A 15,350-nucleotide genomic window follows, 5' to 3' on the forward strand; every position below is an offset into this window, starting at 1 on the left:
ATGTCCTGAGCTATCACTACTATTTCACTGCCTAATTAAAAAGCTAGCACTTTGTTCAGATGCAGGGTCCATAACCTCTTGCCTTTCCATAATAATGTTTCAGTGTTCACCTTCCTGCTTGAATCAATGAGATACCAAACCAATTCATCTGGTTTTGAAAGCATGGACACTTGAGCACAATTTTTGCTTAATCACTGAGTCCTCATTGGAGGGTTATGGGAAAATGCCAAGTCTTCACTCTTGTTCTACTTGCATCCATTGCATATTGGCCTTTCATTGTGCAACTCTGAGAAAACCTGTTATTCTCCTATTAGACAGATGTAGGCAGTAACGTGATCCTCCTCCCTTTGCTTTCTACTCTTCTCACTGAACAAACTCATTTTACTCAGTCTCTCCTCATACATCATGTACTTCAACCCTCTTACAATTGAAAGTGGGAACTCTTGCCCTCTGTTCCCCTCCTGAACCTCTCCAGTCCCCGTGGGTTCATTCATTTGCTATGTCTCCTTGAGCCAACTGCCTACTTTGGGCTTGGACTGCGCACAATGTTAATGAGAATGTTTTTTGCTCTCTCTTTTTTCCCCCCCTTTTTTCTTTTTTCCTGAAAGGAAATAAAAGGATGTTCTCTCCCATGAGGAATGACTCCAAACTGTGCTTTGCTTATGCCTCAGCTCAAAACTCTGTGAGTGAGCTTGAGAGGCAAGCACAGAGCTCTGCTTCATCTTCAAGGTAAGCCAACTATTGATTTATCACATTGATACTTCTATAAAGTGAGTCATATGAATAGATATAATAGGTTTCCCTAAAACTATCATTGTGGTTTTATTTCACTTGAAATTAATTCATGTGAAATGTGCAGATGTTGGCTGCACCACTGGGGAAGTACACTCATGCAGTGACTCACTGATTGCTGATGTCCCAGAGAAAATCCCCCTTTCTTTATCTGAAAATTGTTTTTAGGCTTTGTCTGGCAGATTCAAGTACTGAGTGGCTGGAAATCCTTCATACAGCACTGAGCAGTAGTTCCTGGCATCTGGGGGGTTGGTCCAGTGTTCCCCATCTGTTCTGATCTGGGGGGTTGGTCCAGTGTTCCCCATCTGTTCTGATACTGTTGCCAAGTTAAACTTCTGTGCTACAGATTGCACAAAAGAGAGAAAAGAACTACAAATGAAAAGGTTTGAAAGCGAGGGACTTGGAATTCAGACAAGGGAAAGGTGGGCCTCTTTGGGGCTAGTACAGACAGCTGCAGTGGGGACACGTCTCTACATTCAAACATCCGCTAGGAGAGTGTGGAGAGATGACCCCTCCAAGTCTGCAAATCCCCCACCCCACAAGTGAGGGCTGAATGCAGGCTCCAGCCCACCTGAGGGCAACAAGAAAGGTGCCTGTATCCCCAATTTGAATTTCACAGGAAATGGAAGGATCACCTTACTCCTGGCAGGAGAAAGATGCAATTTTCATTCTAAATCAGGCAGCTCCCATGTCAAAAGTTCCACAGTGAAATCCCACTGCACTCACTGCATGGCTTTTTATGAATAAAACCTTAATAAATGTCCAGTGCTTGATTTTTCACAGCAGACTTGCCTGGCTTTGATCTACACTTGCCTAGGCTCAGCATGGCTGCTGCTGCCTGCCAAGCTAAAGAGAAAAAAGTTACTTTCCTTAGGTTTAAATAAAAGTGTGTTTTTCTAAAATACCTTGGCTGTTGAGTTGTGTGTGATACATCATGCCTTAGTCCCATCCCTTCTCTCTCAATCCAGAGTGCACACTGAAACAATTTCCCTGTGGTTTCTCTCCTTGGTGGAGTCAAATTCCTAGAAAACAAAAGGAATGTTGCAACTGTGATCACAAGGTCCAAGACTGCAGATCTTACACACAGATGGGAGCCGTGCTCTGAGCAGAATGCTGATAGCAGCTTATCTCAGGTGGGTACCTTTCATTTGAGTCTTACTGTTGGCTCCAGCAAAGTAGATGAGTCTGTTCAGATCAATATGCATCCTAATTTCCACAGGAACATCACTGTCCTGTTACATAATGCCTCGTGCAAAACTAAGGAATATTTGTACAGCCCTGGGAAAGGCAGAAAGCAGCAATGATCTGACTGTCTTTTGCCCACTCCGTCCCCAGCTCCACTGCCAATATCTTTCAGCCCTTCCACAGTCAGTTCTAAAATTCCTGTGACTGCCAATGGCAACCCCATCACAACCTGAACCTGACCCAACGCCATCCATATGTCTTTGAACCTCAAAGCCTCAGGTTTGCAGGTAGACAGTTAATCCAAATTTAACTCTTGTAACGCTGATAGAACCAGGGATGCATATAGCTAGCACTTATGTGGTGGGTCACAGCTCAGCTGCACTAGGGCTATCTCAAGCTCCACCCCTTCCAGGAGCACAGCTAAATTACTCTCACCTGTGCTCCCACAGCTGATCTGACACTCACCTCAGCTGATTAATCAGAGGTTCAGGCTGTGAATACCAATTTCCCATACAGTAACCCAAAAGGCAAAGTAAGTGCACGTTCTGCTTTTGGAAATCAGTGAAACAAAGTACTGCTTTAACTATTAAAACACTTTTTGTTTTTGTTTTTAATTGCATGAACTGCAGCAGGATTTTGCAAATGCTGTGTGGGAACTGTGGGGTAATGGTAAGGTGGATGGCTGACATTACTGTCCTGCATATTTCTCCACAGGTTTGAATCCTCTCCTACCTTCTCTCACTGCTTCCAGCACCTGCAGTTGCTATCCTGACAGCAATTGTGTCATCGTACAAGAAGCAACATACACTAATTTTAGATTACCCTCCATGAAATAAAAAATGTTAAAGCTCCCATAACTCAGCCTTGTTGTATGTTATGTATTTTTGACGTTCACTAATAATGACTGAATACATAATCTCCTGCATGTTTATGCAGAAATACAGGAAAGGAGTGTGATAATGTGTGACAGCAGAACTGACACTGGTGAGAGAAAGAAAAAGCCAGTTCCCTTCCTCTCATTACATGTTTATTCCTAACATCCCAATGCCATGCACTGCTCAGAGGAGGAGCCACCAGACAGCTGTCAAGTATTAAAAAATACTTAATACTTTAAAAATACTTAAAAATACTTAATTAATTAAAAAAGTTTTCTGTGGGTTTGATTTGGAAATCAAAAAGGCCAAACTATATATCTATAGATATCTAAATTATTATTATTATAGATATCTAAATTATTTTAGTCAGGCAGAGAGCTGTAGTTAAAACAGCTTCTTCTGTACTTACCCTATAGAAACATTGCTACAGATAGACATGCTATGCAATTGATACTTATCTGTCTGCTGATCTTCATTCAAACAGAGATGCTCCATGTGGCTGTTTGAAACTACACAGGACAGCTGATTCTTGTTTAATTGCTAAGAGTAGCTTTCTGTGGGTTGGTTGGGGGTACATTTTACTATCTTACTTCCCCTCACACTGCAGTTTCTCCCTGGCAGTTTAGTGGACCGTGAAACAATTCAGTGGAGAAAAGCCAGCAGTTTCACCATGGCCACAGCCCCAGCTCTTGTTTCCCAGGGGGCTGGGACACAACCCGAAGCTGCCTAACTGAAAGATGACATTCCTCCAGTGCTGTCTCCCCTCCCATCCCCAGCTTGAGGCTTGCTATAAATTTATACTGGGCACAAACTCTAGAGGAAGATTACATGCTTAGATACTTGCTATGCCTTGGACCAGGTAGATCCAAGAATGGTTTGGGTGAACACACTGTTGTGCAGAAACAGTCAGCTACCCAGAGGGAAAACTGATGGGGAGCCAGACAAAACATACACAAGTGTTTGTAACTTCATGTGGCCAGCAACAACCATTTGATGGCAGGGAAATAAAGAACTGTTGGAGGCTTGAATGAGACTTTGAAGGAGATCTTGCTGCTATGTCTGAATCCTGGAACTTGCTGTGTCTTAATCAGATGCAGCTGTGCTGAAAAGCCTCAGTCTAGAAAATCAGAGACAGAGCTAAAAGCATCGTGTTCATAGGGATCTGAACACACTGAATGGATAAAATGCTTCTTAACCATTCATTGTGGAATGTAGAAAGAAAAAGTTTATTTCCCTTGCATGTCGGTCATTTGCAGGGCTGTGTCCAGCTGCAACCCTGAGAGAGAGACTTGATAGAAAGGAGAGCAAATGAACCTGGGAAATGTTAATTAAATGTGCTCACTCAGATTCATGTTACATCTGAGTTAACAGAGGAAATGGATTGAGAAGGATCGTGGCAGAGGTGAAACACAACACAGCATCTATTCCAAGGACAAAGAACAGTCCTCACTAGCCCAGATAAGCTAGACTGTGCGTCCAACTAAAACCTAACTGGAATTACAAATGCATTTCAAACAACAAACAAACAAACAAACAAAGATCTGTGGTTGAGTTTTCATCTACAAAAGAAATAAGAAAATTCCTCCAGCTTAGGATCTCCTGCTTTGGGCACTTGAAAGCCTACTTTTTAAAATATTCCATGGTCAAAAGTCACAGATATATTTCTGGGAACTTCTGTGAATATAAAAAAGACGCTGTGTGTACTTTTTGTGCCAAAATACCTTTAAATATCCAATACTCATGTAAACATTGTCATGAAGACAATGCAGGAGTTAGGAAGCCTTAGACTAGACTGGAACGACAAAAAGAATATTTTGCATCAGCAGTTGTCACCAACTTGCTGTCCTTTAGTGAGAGAAATGTCTTTTCTTTTGTTCCCACTGCTGTGCTGCTCAGTTTGAGGGCCCACTTCCACTCTGCTCAATCAGGTAAAGTTCACATTTATTTTAACAGGAGAAAGCATCATAGGATTAGGCCCAGGAAATAGTTTTTGTATCTTATTGATCTCTACAAAACGCTGCAGACTTGGTGGTAGAGCCGCATTCCTTGAAATGCTCCATTATTGGCTGCTGGTGAAAATGAAGTCTGCCTTTTCCCTGTTATTCTCCACAAGTTTGTTGTTAATTAGGCTGAGCATCATTCTGACTTCTATAAAGCTAGCAGGGGGTTGATTAGGAAAATTGAAAAGAACAAAGACGGCAGTGAGGAGAAGAGATGAAACTCCCTGTCAGCTTGGGTTTGCTTTGGAATTTCTGCACCCCTGTGAAATGAGCTGTGTTTGAGACCTCACCTGCTGCTTGTAGAAAGGTAACTGAGCTGAGCCACATGGCAGAACAATTTGGAAGCATCCTCATGTGCATGCTGTGTGTTTTGGGGTCCATTTGGTGCAGACTTATCTGAACACCTTTGACCTGACAAACAGCTTGATTTGAGGTTTCCAGGGAGACTTTGGCATGTCATCCATCCTCGTGTGGGGATTGTACTTCCTTCTGATGGTGTGCAGCGGCACAGAGCAGAGACAGTTCAAAGAGGAGGAGTAACGTGTGCATTGTATTTTCTGTATAAAGAAAAGACAACAGAAATGGTTCCTAAGCAAGAGAAAGAGAAATGTTCTCTGCACAGAGCCAAAGAGCAGAATTAGATTCAGATCTGACATTCAAACAAAGGTTGTTGTACATTTATTATTTATTAACCTTGAGGAAGTGTTTGTGACTTCTAAGAATTTCTCTTTTGGAGCCATGGTATATTTTGAGTGTGAAGGTCTTAGGCTGTGTCATCTACCCTTCAAGTCCTCTGTCTTGCCTTGTTTTATACTAACCGTACAAGAGAATGATCAGCAAGGAAATTGTTTTACTTGAAACCTTTTTCTACTCATCTCAGCACAAGATTGCTTTTCAAAAAAGTGATGACGAATCAGTTCCAAGTTGAAAATGATTTTTTAATTCTATTTATTATATATATATATATATTTATTTTTTATCAAACGTTTTGATGTGAAGTCACTGTTACTAATGCCCTTCTGCCTCCTGCAGCTCCAGCCTAAATTTGGGACAAGGAGTCACTGCATCCAGCTGAACTGAATGTGCTCACTAATTAAGTGAGCCAAGGAGCCCTGCGCTCACGAGGAACGGCTAGGTGATAACCACGTCTGCATGCAAAAGCTAAATCCAACCTCCCCCCTCCCCGCCTCAGCCCCTCCTTGAAGTTAAAAACTTTTGGCTCAAGAATGCGGTAGGGTTGTCCTCCTGCTACTCCCACTCCTCCTGCACCCCTTCCTCCGCCGCAAGGCCCTCCCCCTGCTCAATTTGGATTAGGCTGTACCTTTTCTTCACTCCTTCAAGGGTGAGGGTTTTATTCCCTTCTTTTCTGCCCAGATCTCCACTAAACAAAGGAGCTCTGGGCACATCACCAGTTCCAGGACGTAAAGGTATTTAAACAGTTTCAGACTAAATCCAGACCTGCATAGCTAAGATCTGATTTCTTTCTATCTGTAATTGACTTTGCAATTCTTTGTTTGCCTAACTGTATTTTGTTGTGTTTTGCACGTTTTTGGGGGTGTTAATTTAATTTGCACACTCAGAGACATGGTTTTTGAGATGTCTTTCCTGATTCCTTCCAAACTTGCAGCTAAGTTTTAAATTTGATTTAGTGGTTGACTCTCTCTTTGCTTTGTGAGTGTAATTCTTACAAGTGGTGCTTGATGGAATTTCTCAGAGCTCGAAGTAGTTTTTGAGCCTTTCTTAAAACTCTCTTTCGATGGTGTAAAATGACTTTTCCTTACTCTCAGTAAGAACTGTGTTAACGCTCTCACGGTATGTGTCTTTGCATTGATCATTTGTCATGCTTCTCAGTTCTCTATGAGGAAATGAAGTTCCTTCAGTTTAAGTTTCTGCATGAAACCTGGAAACCTCTCGAAGTGTAAAAAATAATGTGTATATATATTTTAATATGACTTCTTTTCCTTGTGTGTGCCACCTATGAAGCTCTGGGAGAAAAGTAAATGCTCTCCCTTTTGTCCTGCTGAAGATAATCACATCCCAGGCTTCGGCACAGGCATGTGCAGCAAGGCAGCAGCAGAGCTAGCAGGGCTGCTGCAGGAAGGGCCGTTTCTTTGTCTCTGCCTTTGCTCCCTGCACTGCCTTTTCCTTCCCACTCCGTCGTTCTCATTCACTGCATTTCATATATTAAAAGCCTGAAAAATGCATGCCCTCAAGAGCTGAGATTCCCACCTAGGACACTGCTCTGAAGCAGGGAGGGCGTATTATATTATTATTATCATTATTTTGGGTGTTCCTTTGTTAGTTGCTTTGTTTCTTTGTTTCTTTTTGGTTGTTCTTTTGTTTGTCTGTTTTTGGTTCAGGCTCGCTCTTTGCCTTGTCTGGGTTGATTGCGCCTGCTGTGGGACCGGGATAGAGCAGGAACGTGCTGCTGTGGGACAGCTGGGGGGAAGGGCAGGGGTAGTTGAGGGGCCCTGTCTGTCCCAGATATTTCCACTCTGGGTGGAGAGGGGAGGCCGGTGGGACCCCTCCCTGGAGGAGCACTCGTCGGAGTTCGGAGGGGAGAGCTGCCTGCTGGCCCTCCCCCGGCTGGGAGGAGGAAGGAAGGGACCCCTGCCCCGGAGCGCGGGGGTGGGAAGCAGAAGAGCTGAGCGCTCATTTCGACGTGCCAGCGCGGGGCCGGGAGATGTGGGGAATGGGAGGGGCAGCGCGGGCTGGCCGAGGAATACGAAGGCGTAGGATCGGGGGGTGCAGTCTGGGGCTCTCTGCGGTGCGTTCCGCACAGCCCCGGTCTTCTCTTTGCTCGCTCCTTGCACCCTCGTCCCGGGTCGTGCTCCCGGTGCTGGCGCGGCCCCGAGGACCGAAAGCGCTTCTCCTGGGGCTGGGTGGAGCAGGGAGTTGTGCCCCAGGGCTTTCTCCTCTGCTCTCAGTGCTGCATCCTACACAGGTGATGGTAAACACTGAAACAGCTTCTCCCGAGACAGTTGTGCCTCATAATCTCAGTGCTCCATGGCAGGAGGTGACACCCACCCCTCAGGTTGTGCAGAGCTGCCCTGTTGGTCCAGGGCAGAGTCCTCAGCGTGCCCGCAGGACCTCGTGTCTCCCTGTGTCTCTCCACATGAGAAGACTCTGGAGTGACAGTCAGATACTAAGCTCTCCTGCTTTTAAAGCATCTTCTGAGAGACAAAGAAAAGTCTCTCCACATCTCTGCATCCCCGGGGAGAAAGCATGGCTCTCGTCATTGGGACTGGTCTATACAGGCTTGTATGGGGCAGAAAACCTCTTGGGGCTGCCTTGGTGTGATTCAGGGCAAAACCCTGATGGTGAGCTGCAGGCTCTGCTCCTACATACCTCCCATCATGCCCAGCCCTCCACTTTTTTCTCTGTCACTTCACCATCATGGAAATCAGGCTTAGCTTAATCCAGAATCTTGAATCTTGGAGACCATTTGGTTCCTAGCTCTTGGGAAAGGAGGACTTCGGCAATGATACGGTGGGGAATGACATTGTGAGCATGTTTTCTGCAGGTACAAGGAGCCACACTCAGTATGACTGTATGACCTCACTGTATTAACTCTGGGGAGAGGCAGCCTGGGGTAGACAGTAATTTTAAAAATGTGAAAGCCCTTGAGAATACTTTTTTGTTTCTCTTTCTTCTGTCTTTTCTTCTAGAAAGCAAACAGCAGGAAGACACCTTGGCATTTAAGGGCTATTGTGAAAATCCATCTTCCACCAAGGCAGCAGGGACCCTCCAGCTGGAAGAAGATTTCAGAGCAGCCAGGAATCGTGGAATCTGTGCCATCATGGGGGTATTGTGGCTGGCCAGGTTCATACTGGGATGTACAGCAATTTTGTATTTGAAACAAGCCCGGGGTCAATATGAAGGGGACTTGCAGACAGACAGATTTGCAGGCTATGAGGAAAGACAGCCAGCACACAGAGTGAGAAGAAGAGGCCAAGACACTTTACGAGGGTATGTTTAATGTTCATTTCTATTTTATAAAGCAGAATTTGGTTTATTATTATAGCACATAGTAACATGCCTACAGAATTGCTTTCTGCCTTTTCCTTGAGCTTGGGAAGGAATCTGCTTTGCAGACATAAGGTAGGAGGACAGCTCTTGCCAAGGGGAACAGCAAAGCAGGCAAAGAACCCAGACTGCTATGTGAACAGAGTGCTGTGCACTGAGCTACTCTGCTTTGATCAGTGGATCACAGCAATTTGGGGCTCATGCAAGAGTACTGTGAGGAGTCATCAACATCTTGCCTGCAGGTGGCAGGAATTCTGGGCATCTACTTGAAGGATGTCTCTGGCTGGTCTTTCCATCATCAGTGAGGATGTTGTTGACTGGGGTTGCAACCCAGGAGTCACCCTCTGTCATGCTGCCAGTTGATGTTGTGGCTTATGCTGTTGGCTGCTTTTACACTGATAGTTGTTCTCTCTGCTATTGCTAATGGGTGAGTGTACACGCTAAGTCATCTGTTGTGAAGTAAAGCTGGGGCTTGTGGCCTCATCTGTAGGAAAAATTGGTATGAGAGCTGAATCAGTGAGGATTTTCTACTTGAGCAGGGAGACAGGGCTCAGTTAAAGAATACTGAAGCTTGTGCTGGAGCTCTCAAGATGGTTCCTGGCCTAGAATTGATTCTGGGTTATTTTAAGTCTGCCTGGCTGTAGTTCTTGGAAAGTGTTCCTATGTTAGTGGGCAGAAACTGAGCAGAACGTGATACACGCGCGAAGTTTGGAGTGTGCCAGAGTCCTCCAGAACTTGCTCGGGAATGCTTCTTGAATGGGATGAAGTGCCATGCTCTCAGTCCAGACAGTCAAATGTGCATGTTTGGGCTAAGGCTGGGACCCAGAGCTTGGCAGTAGAGCTGCAGCAGGCAGGGTCACAGTGCTTGCAACATTTGCTCATGGAATTCAAAAGTGTGTAGCTGCTTGTTTCTGTTATGGTGGATTTGGAAATGATGGACAACAGCTGTCCTAGGGGTTTGGTCTTCTCAAAACCAGCTACATAAAGTGGTCATTAGCTCACTCACAGAGAAGGGCTACCCTGCGTATCTTCCAATAAAATCTAAAAGGAATTATACTGTGATCCTTTCAGGTATCTTTGAGTGCATTCAGATAAAATATTCTAAATCTTCATGATTAAAGGGCTGAAGGACATTTCTTGCAAAAGATAGCATGACAGTCTGCCAGACCAGATGCTGTGGCTGCCCAGGGCTAGAGGAGATTGATCACAATTTTCGTAATGCAGATAGAAAGAAATGGAGTTAGTTCATGTGTTCATTGATTATCCTGTCTTATGTAGCCCTGTGAAGAAGAAGGAAGGGCAAAGCATAGAAATGGTATTTCCATCTGAGGGAAGGTCACTAGACACCAGTGATCTTATGAAACTCAGGGACTTAGGTAACCAGACACTGTTTTCAAAAATGACTTAGAGCTTAAATTTTCCTGATTTTTGGTGGGCCTGAAGCATTCAAATGCCATACACATTAAAAAATAGAGCCTGAGGTCCCAAGTTATAAGTGACTTCTGAAAACTTTTCTCTGAAGCCTCAGACATTGGTTGGCCAACACTGCAGTAAAGCAATACTAAATTATCTGTTATGTAAGCAACCGAAGGCCACACAGTAAGTTTGAGGCAGGATCAGGACCAGGTCCGAAGTGTCTGGCTCCAAATCCCCTGCTGAGAGTTAAGGACCACACCACTGGCTCTTTGGTTTTTCCTCTGCTTTCCTAATGCCCTCTGAAGCAATTGCTGTAGGAAGAGAAAAAGCTCCACTGGGATATGTGCAAGATCTTTTTAAAGACATCTCAGCAAATATAAATTAAGGTAGCTGAAGATTCATTGTTTCTTGGCTCCTGGGAGGGCAGTCTGTTGTTAGGGAGAGAATGATGGTGGGCAATGCAGGGAGCACTGCCAGAGCACAGTGGCTGGGCTTGTGCCTCAGGCACTTGCCATGCTCTGTGTCAAGTGACCCTGAGAGTCTCCCGTGTTCTGTGTCCAAATCTCTCCTTCAGGATTTCCAGCCCATCAGTTATCTATCTGTTTAAAGTCTCCTTTTTTTTTACAATCATACAAACAACCTGAGATGAGAAATCTATTGAAGAATGATGTTTCAAGTAGTGTTCTCCTGGTCTGAGAATACAGCAACAGATGTCACCAACTGTGCTGGTATAGGTGGGGCTGTCAACCAGTGAAAGTCATCCCCTATAGACTTACAGACTCGTTGCTTTTGTAGATTCCCTGATCCAGTTCTGTCTAGAAACAAATGTTTGAGCATCTTCCCTGATCTGTCTAACCACATTTATTACCCTTCTTTGGGACAGTCAGAGAAGTCATAATCTAAGGTTTGGTTTACTTGCAGGCTAATGCTGTAGTAGCAAAATAAATGAATAAACATTACATTTTATTACTGGAAATGGTAGTTTTTCTCTTTTTTTTTTTTCTTTTCTTTTTTTAAATCTTAGTTTGATATTATTTTATATTGTAGGTATGTAGGTGGCATATCTTGACTTCTGGAATCATCTATCCTACAAATCGACACCTCAGACATTTTGTTTGATTTAAATTTGGGCAGGAAATTAGGATCACTCCTGAACTGGACAAAGAAATGTGACCCAGGTGTCTTCCACTTCTTTCCAGCTTGCCATACGGGGAAATGTTTAGCAGCTCTAGAGGAATCAAATATGCAAGCATGTCTTTGGTGTTCCTTCCTACTGCTGCATGTAGCACACATACCTACTGTATGAGTAATTCCCCATGGGTTTCCCAGGAAAACCTTGCGTAAATCCAAACAACGCTGCATATCTACTCTGCTTTGGTGCCCAGAGGCTTTATATGAAGCCATAGTCAATTAGTATGTAGGTCACTTCAAAAGTAATGCCTCCCATTTATTTCCATTGAAACAAGATACAGAGAGCACAAAAACACTACTTGACAGAGCAAATTCTCAGCTACAAAATGCTGTTTTTTTCAGTGTAGTCAGCACCATTAGCTGTGCATTTTCACCAGTGATGAACAAGAGCTGCACGCTGGACTTGTACAAATCTGCACCAGTGAAGGTGACCCACTGTTTCTGTTGCCACTGCTGAAATGCAGGGTTATGTATGGTTCTATTAGAAAATGGTGCTGCGTTCTCTTCCCAGTCTCCTTTAAGAAGGGGAAAGTATGAAATAAATGCAAAGAATGAAATAAATTCAAGTAAACAAGTGTATTATTCACCAGTGCCTTTACAAATAATGAAATAACATGGAGCAATAAATCACAGCCAAAGCTGTGATTTAATCTGCCCTTAAATCCATTAAAGTAGAGGCAATTAAGAATCACTGTCTCCTGGAAGGAGCAGCACTGACAAATCCATTTGTGAAGTAGGATTTGAATAGGATTATTAGTTTAATGAACTACTGAACAGTTTCCAAGAGCAAGAATGTGTTTAACAATGGGGAAAGAAAAGATGATTAGTCTGCAGCCAGCTGAGCTGTTTGCTGGCAGTGTGATTTCCTGTAAGTTCATGGCTGCCTATTTTTTTTCAAGTCTGAATAAAGGCTTAGCTATAGCCTGACTTTAAACAAAACTAATTATGTCAAGCCCATTAATTAGAAAATGGCCACTGCAATTGAGAAGATGGATGAAGATGAAATGTTTTGGAAAGAAGGGCATGCATCCATGCATCATACCTCTTCTATTGCTCTGATCTGCACAAAAAGGCAGAGAGACACCTCAGTGTGTTGTGGGAAATGGAGAGGAAGGGCACACTGTGACTGCAGAAGATGGAAGGAATTGATGGGGTATGGATAAGCTGAACTCCTCACACATCCCAGCTTGGAAGCTCAGGTACAATGTTTGTGGGGGGAGGTTCAGGCTGATTCTGTGCTCTGACGGCCATTTAAATTGAAGTTGACGCTGTGATGATGTTTAATGTTAGAGGGAGTTGGGCACAGTGTAGACCAGCTTTGCTGCTCTTCCAATTCACTGAGATGTGCACAGAGCAAATGATTTCCAGCAGCACTTTAATCTGGTTTGATCCTTGACATTGCAGTTCTGCAAGCATCTTAGTACAGTAATTATTAGCTGTCATCATCTCTCCTGTCCTTGCATAATAGGATCTCACCATTACACCACTCCCTCTCTTGTGTTACTGTTACTTTAGGTCTATTAGAAACAAGCCTTTATAAAGGGCAGATCCTTGAAAAAAGCAATGTGTTCATTTCATGATTATGGGCATGATTCTGCCACTGCTAAGGCTGGGGATAATAATTTCACCAATTTTATGAAAAAGAATTTGGCTTAAATAGGAGTCAGCAAATTCTTCCTGTACCTTTACCATCCCAGCCACTAGTGGAAGTTTAGTGAGCTGTTGGTTTCCTCAAAGTCCCAGAATCACAGTCTTTTAAATGCAGAAGCTCAGCTTGGAGTCTTTATTAAAGAAAAAGAACTATTGACCTCGAAGTGATAGAAAATTCTTTTGAAAGTGAATTCCTGTTTCGAGCAGGAACCATGGTGCTAATAAAAAGCACTGCTAGCTAAAATGTCCCTTTTCTTAATTTTACAGTTTATGCAACCAGGCTCCCACTTACTGTGTGTGTGTGTTCAGGGTCTTTATCAGAAACCAGAGTGATGGAAACACTCAAATAAGTGAATCTGCAGGATATTTAACCAACTCCAGGAAGAGAAATGTCAGCATTGTTTCAGATTAGTTTTCACACCGTGACACAATCACAAATCCCTACAGATGGAGAGATACATGGACAAAAACCGCTATCACATTTGACAGTAATTATTGTCCTCCTAGTAATCTCCACTGCCTGCAGTGGTGTTCCCACTTATTGTGTGGGATAGTCCCTGGGGTCCAACAAAGAATCAGGCTAAGATCAATACCAGAAAGAATTTTGAATAGGAAAGATTGCCTATGATTCAGTGGAGAGGCAAGATCATCTTCCTTGGAAAAACCACCGGCTTCAATCTTATACAACTAGAGTATGCAGTAATTATATTGATGCGCAAATTCCTCTTACTTGACTTTGCACAGGCACAAATTCCATGATAAGAAATTAAGTTGCAAGGACAAATACTCTAAAAAGTGTTTCTGTGTCTCATACGTAAAATAGATCTTCTGTGGATAGCAGATTCTGCAATATAAAATAAACATTTACTAGCCCGTAGTTAGCGAAATTGTCACTGAGCTGGTGAATTAACAGCAAAGAGTAACTCAAAATGGCTTGTGGATATCCTGAGTACTGTTTGTGTCAATGGCCACTCCTAAAGCTGAACAAACAGAAGTTCTGAGAATAATCTAAGTGGTTTGATTTCACCATAAATATTTTTGAAATGAATCTTTGAAGATAAATAAAAACTAAATGTAGCAAGTAAGAAGGGCAGCAACTATTTGTTCATCCCATGTAACATGTCAGAATTGTTTCACCCAAAACAGATGCACTGTGAAGCAGCAGAGAGATTTTACAGTCACTTGGGATATCTAGAAAATGCAAAGAGAAGAGGTGAAGGAAAGCTAAGGAGTTTGGGTAAGCTTGATGGACTTCTAAATGAAGTTATGGTGCTACCCACGAGATAAGAAGCTGTTAAGAGGAGTCTAGAGAAGTTCATAGAGTAGACATTTGCCAAAGATTACTACATGCATAGAAATCAAATCTATCTCAGGACATCCTTGACTGAAAATGTAGAATTAAGGGCCATACTGGGGAAATTATTTCTTATGTTTATATTGTTCTACATGCATCCATTCTTAGTCACTGAGAAAATGTGCTATATATGGACCACAGACAGATGCCACGTGACTGTACTTACAAATAGGAACAGACAATGGTCATTTCTTGTGAAATTAAATTGCTTTTTAGCAGAGTCTTTCTAAGGAGCTGATAAGCGAAATCTGGGGACTGATGAATGCAGTATTGTTTTGAGTTCATCTCAGAGATCTGTTCCACAAATCCTTACAACAGTTTTCTCAGATCACTGGCACCCAAGATAAATAGGCTTAAAGTGCCATGGAACTGAGAGTTCAAGATGCAGAGTACTAAAAGGTCTTCTTCTGACTAAGCAGTGAGGCGGTCATTTTGGAAAAACAAAACAAACGTGCATTGAGCACATAGCTGTGGGTTAAGCAGGAAGTTTGGGGTAGCTGTACTTAGTTTTTGGCTTGTATTTGAGTCTGCAGAACATTCTTAGCCCAAACTTCACATGCTGTGCTGTCTGCCCTCTTCTACGTTTAACAATGAGTACAGTTCTGCTGGGGTCACACCAGGCATCTGACAATAATTGGCTGGCTGAGCCCTTTTTACCTGCTTGCATCACCAGTAGGCAACAATTCAATGCTCTAGGCTGTAGTTCTCAGGCTGCTAATAGGAACTGTCCAATGCCACTTGTGTTCTGTCCCCACTAGCAGATTGGCATCCTGAGCCTGTGGACATTTTTGTGGTATGAACTGTCTCCCAGTGCTTGTTCATGCTTCAGTGCTTGTTCTCCCAGTTCTCAGATGCAATCAT

General features: G+C 43.2%; 1 protein-coding gene and 1 long non-coding RNA gene across 3 annotated transcripts in view; both read left to right on the forward strand.

Moving 5' to 3' along the window:
• The first annotated feature begins 345 nt into the window (after positions 1-345).
• Positions 346-2,834, forward strand: LOC107325365. Of its 2 annotated transcripts, XR_004305467.1 has the most exons (4): positions 363-480; positions 609-729; positions 1,761-1,925; positions 2,692-2,834. It is a non-coding gene; the product is annotated as an uncharacterized LOC107325365 (long non-coding RNA). The 2 variants fall into 2 exon arrangements; XR_001559668.2 differs by having other exon boundaries at positions 346-729.
• A 3,170-nt stretch (positions 2,835-6,004) lies between these two features.
• Positions 6,005-15,350, forward strand: part of LOC107325586 (fibrillin-2) — a 61,819-nt gene continuing 52,473 nt past the window's right edge. The window contains 3 exon segments of the mRNA XM_015886618.2: positions 6,005-6,024; positions 6,026-6,279; positions 8,521-8,821. Of these exon segments, the coding sequence (XP_015742104.2) occupies positions 6,005-6,024; positions 6,026-6,279; positions 8,521-8,821 (575 nt within the window).

The sequence above is a fragment of the Coturnix japonica genome, chromosome 28 (assembly GCF_001577835.2).
Source record: "Coturnix japonica isolate 7356 chromosome 28, Coturnix japonica 2.1, whole genome shotgun sequence".
In the NCBI taxonomy this organism is placed as follows: domain Eukaryota; kingdom Metazoa; phylum Chordata; class Aves; order Galliformes; family Phasianidae; genus Coturnix; species Coturnix japonica.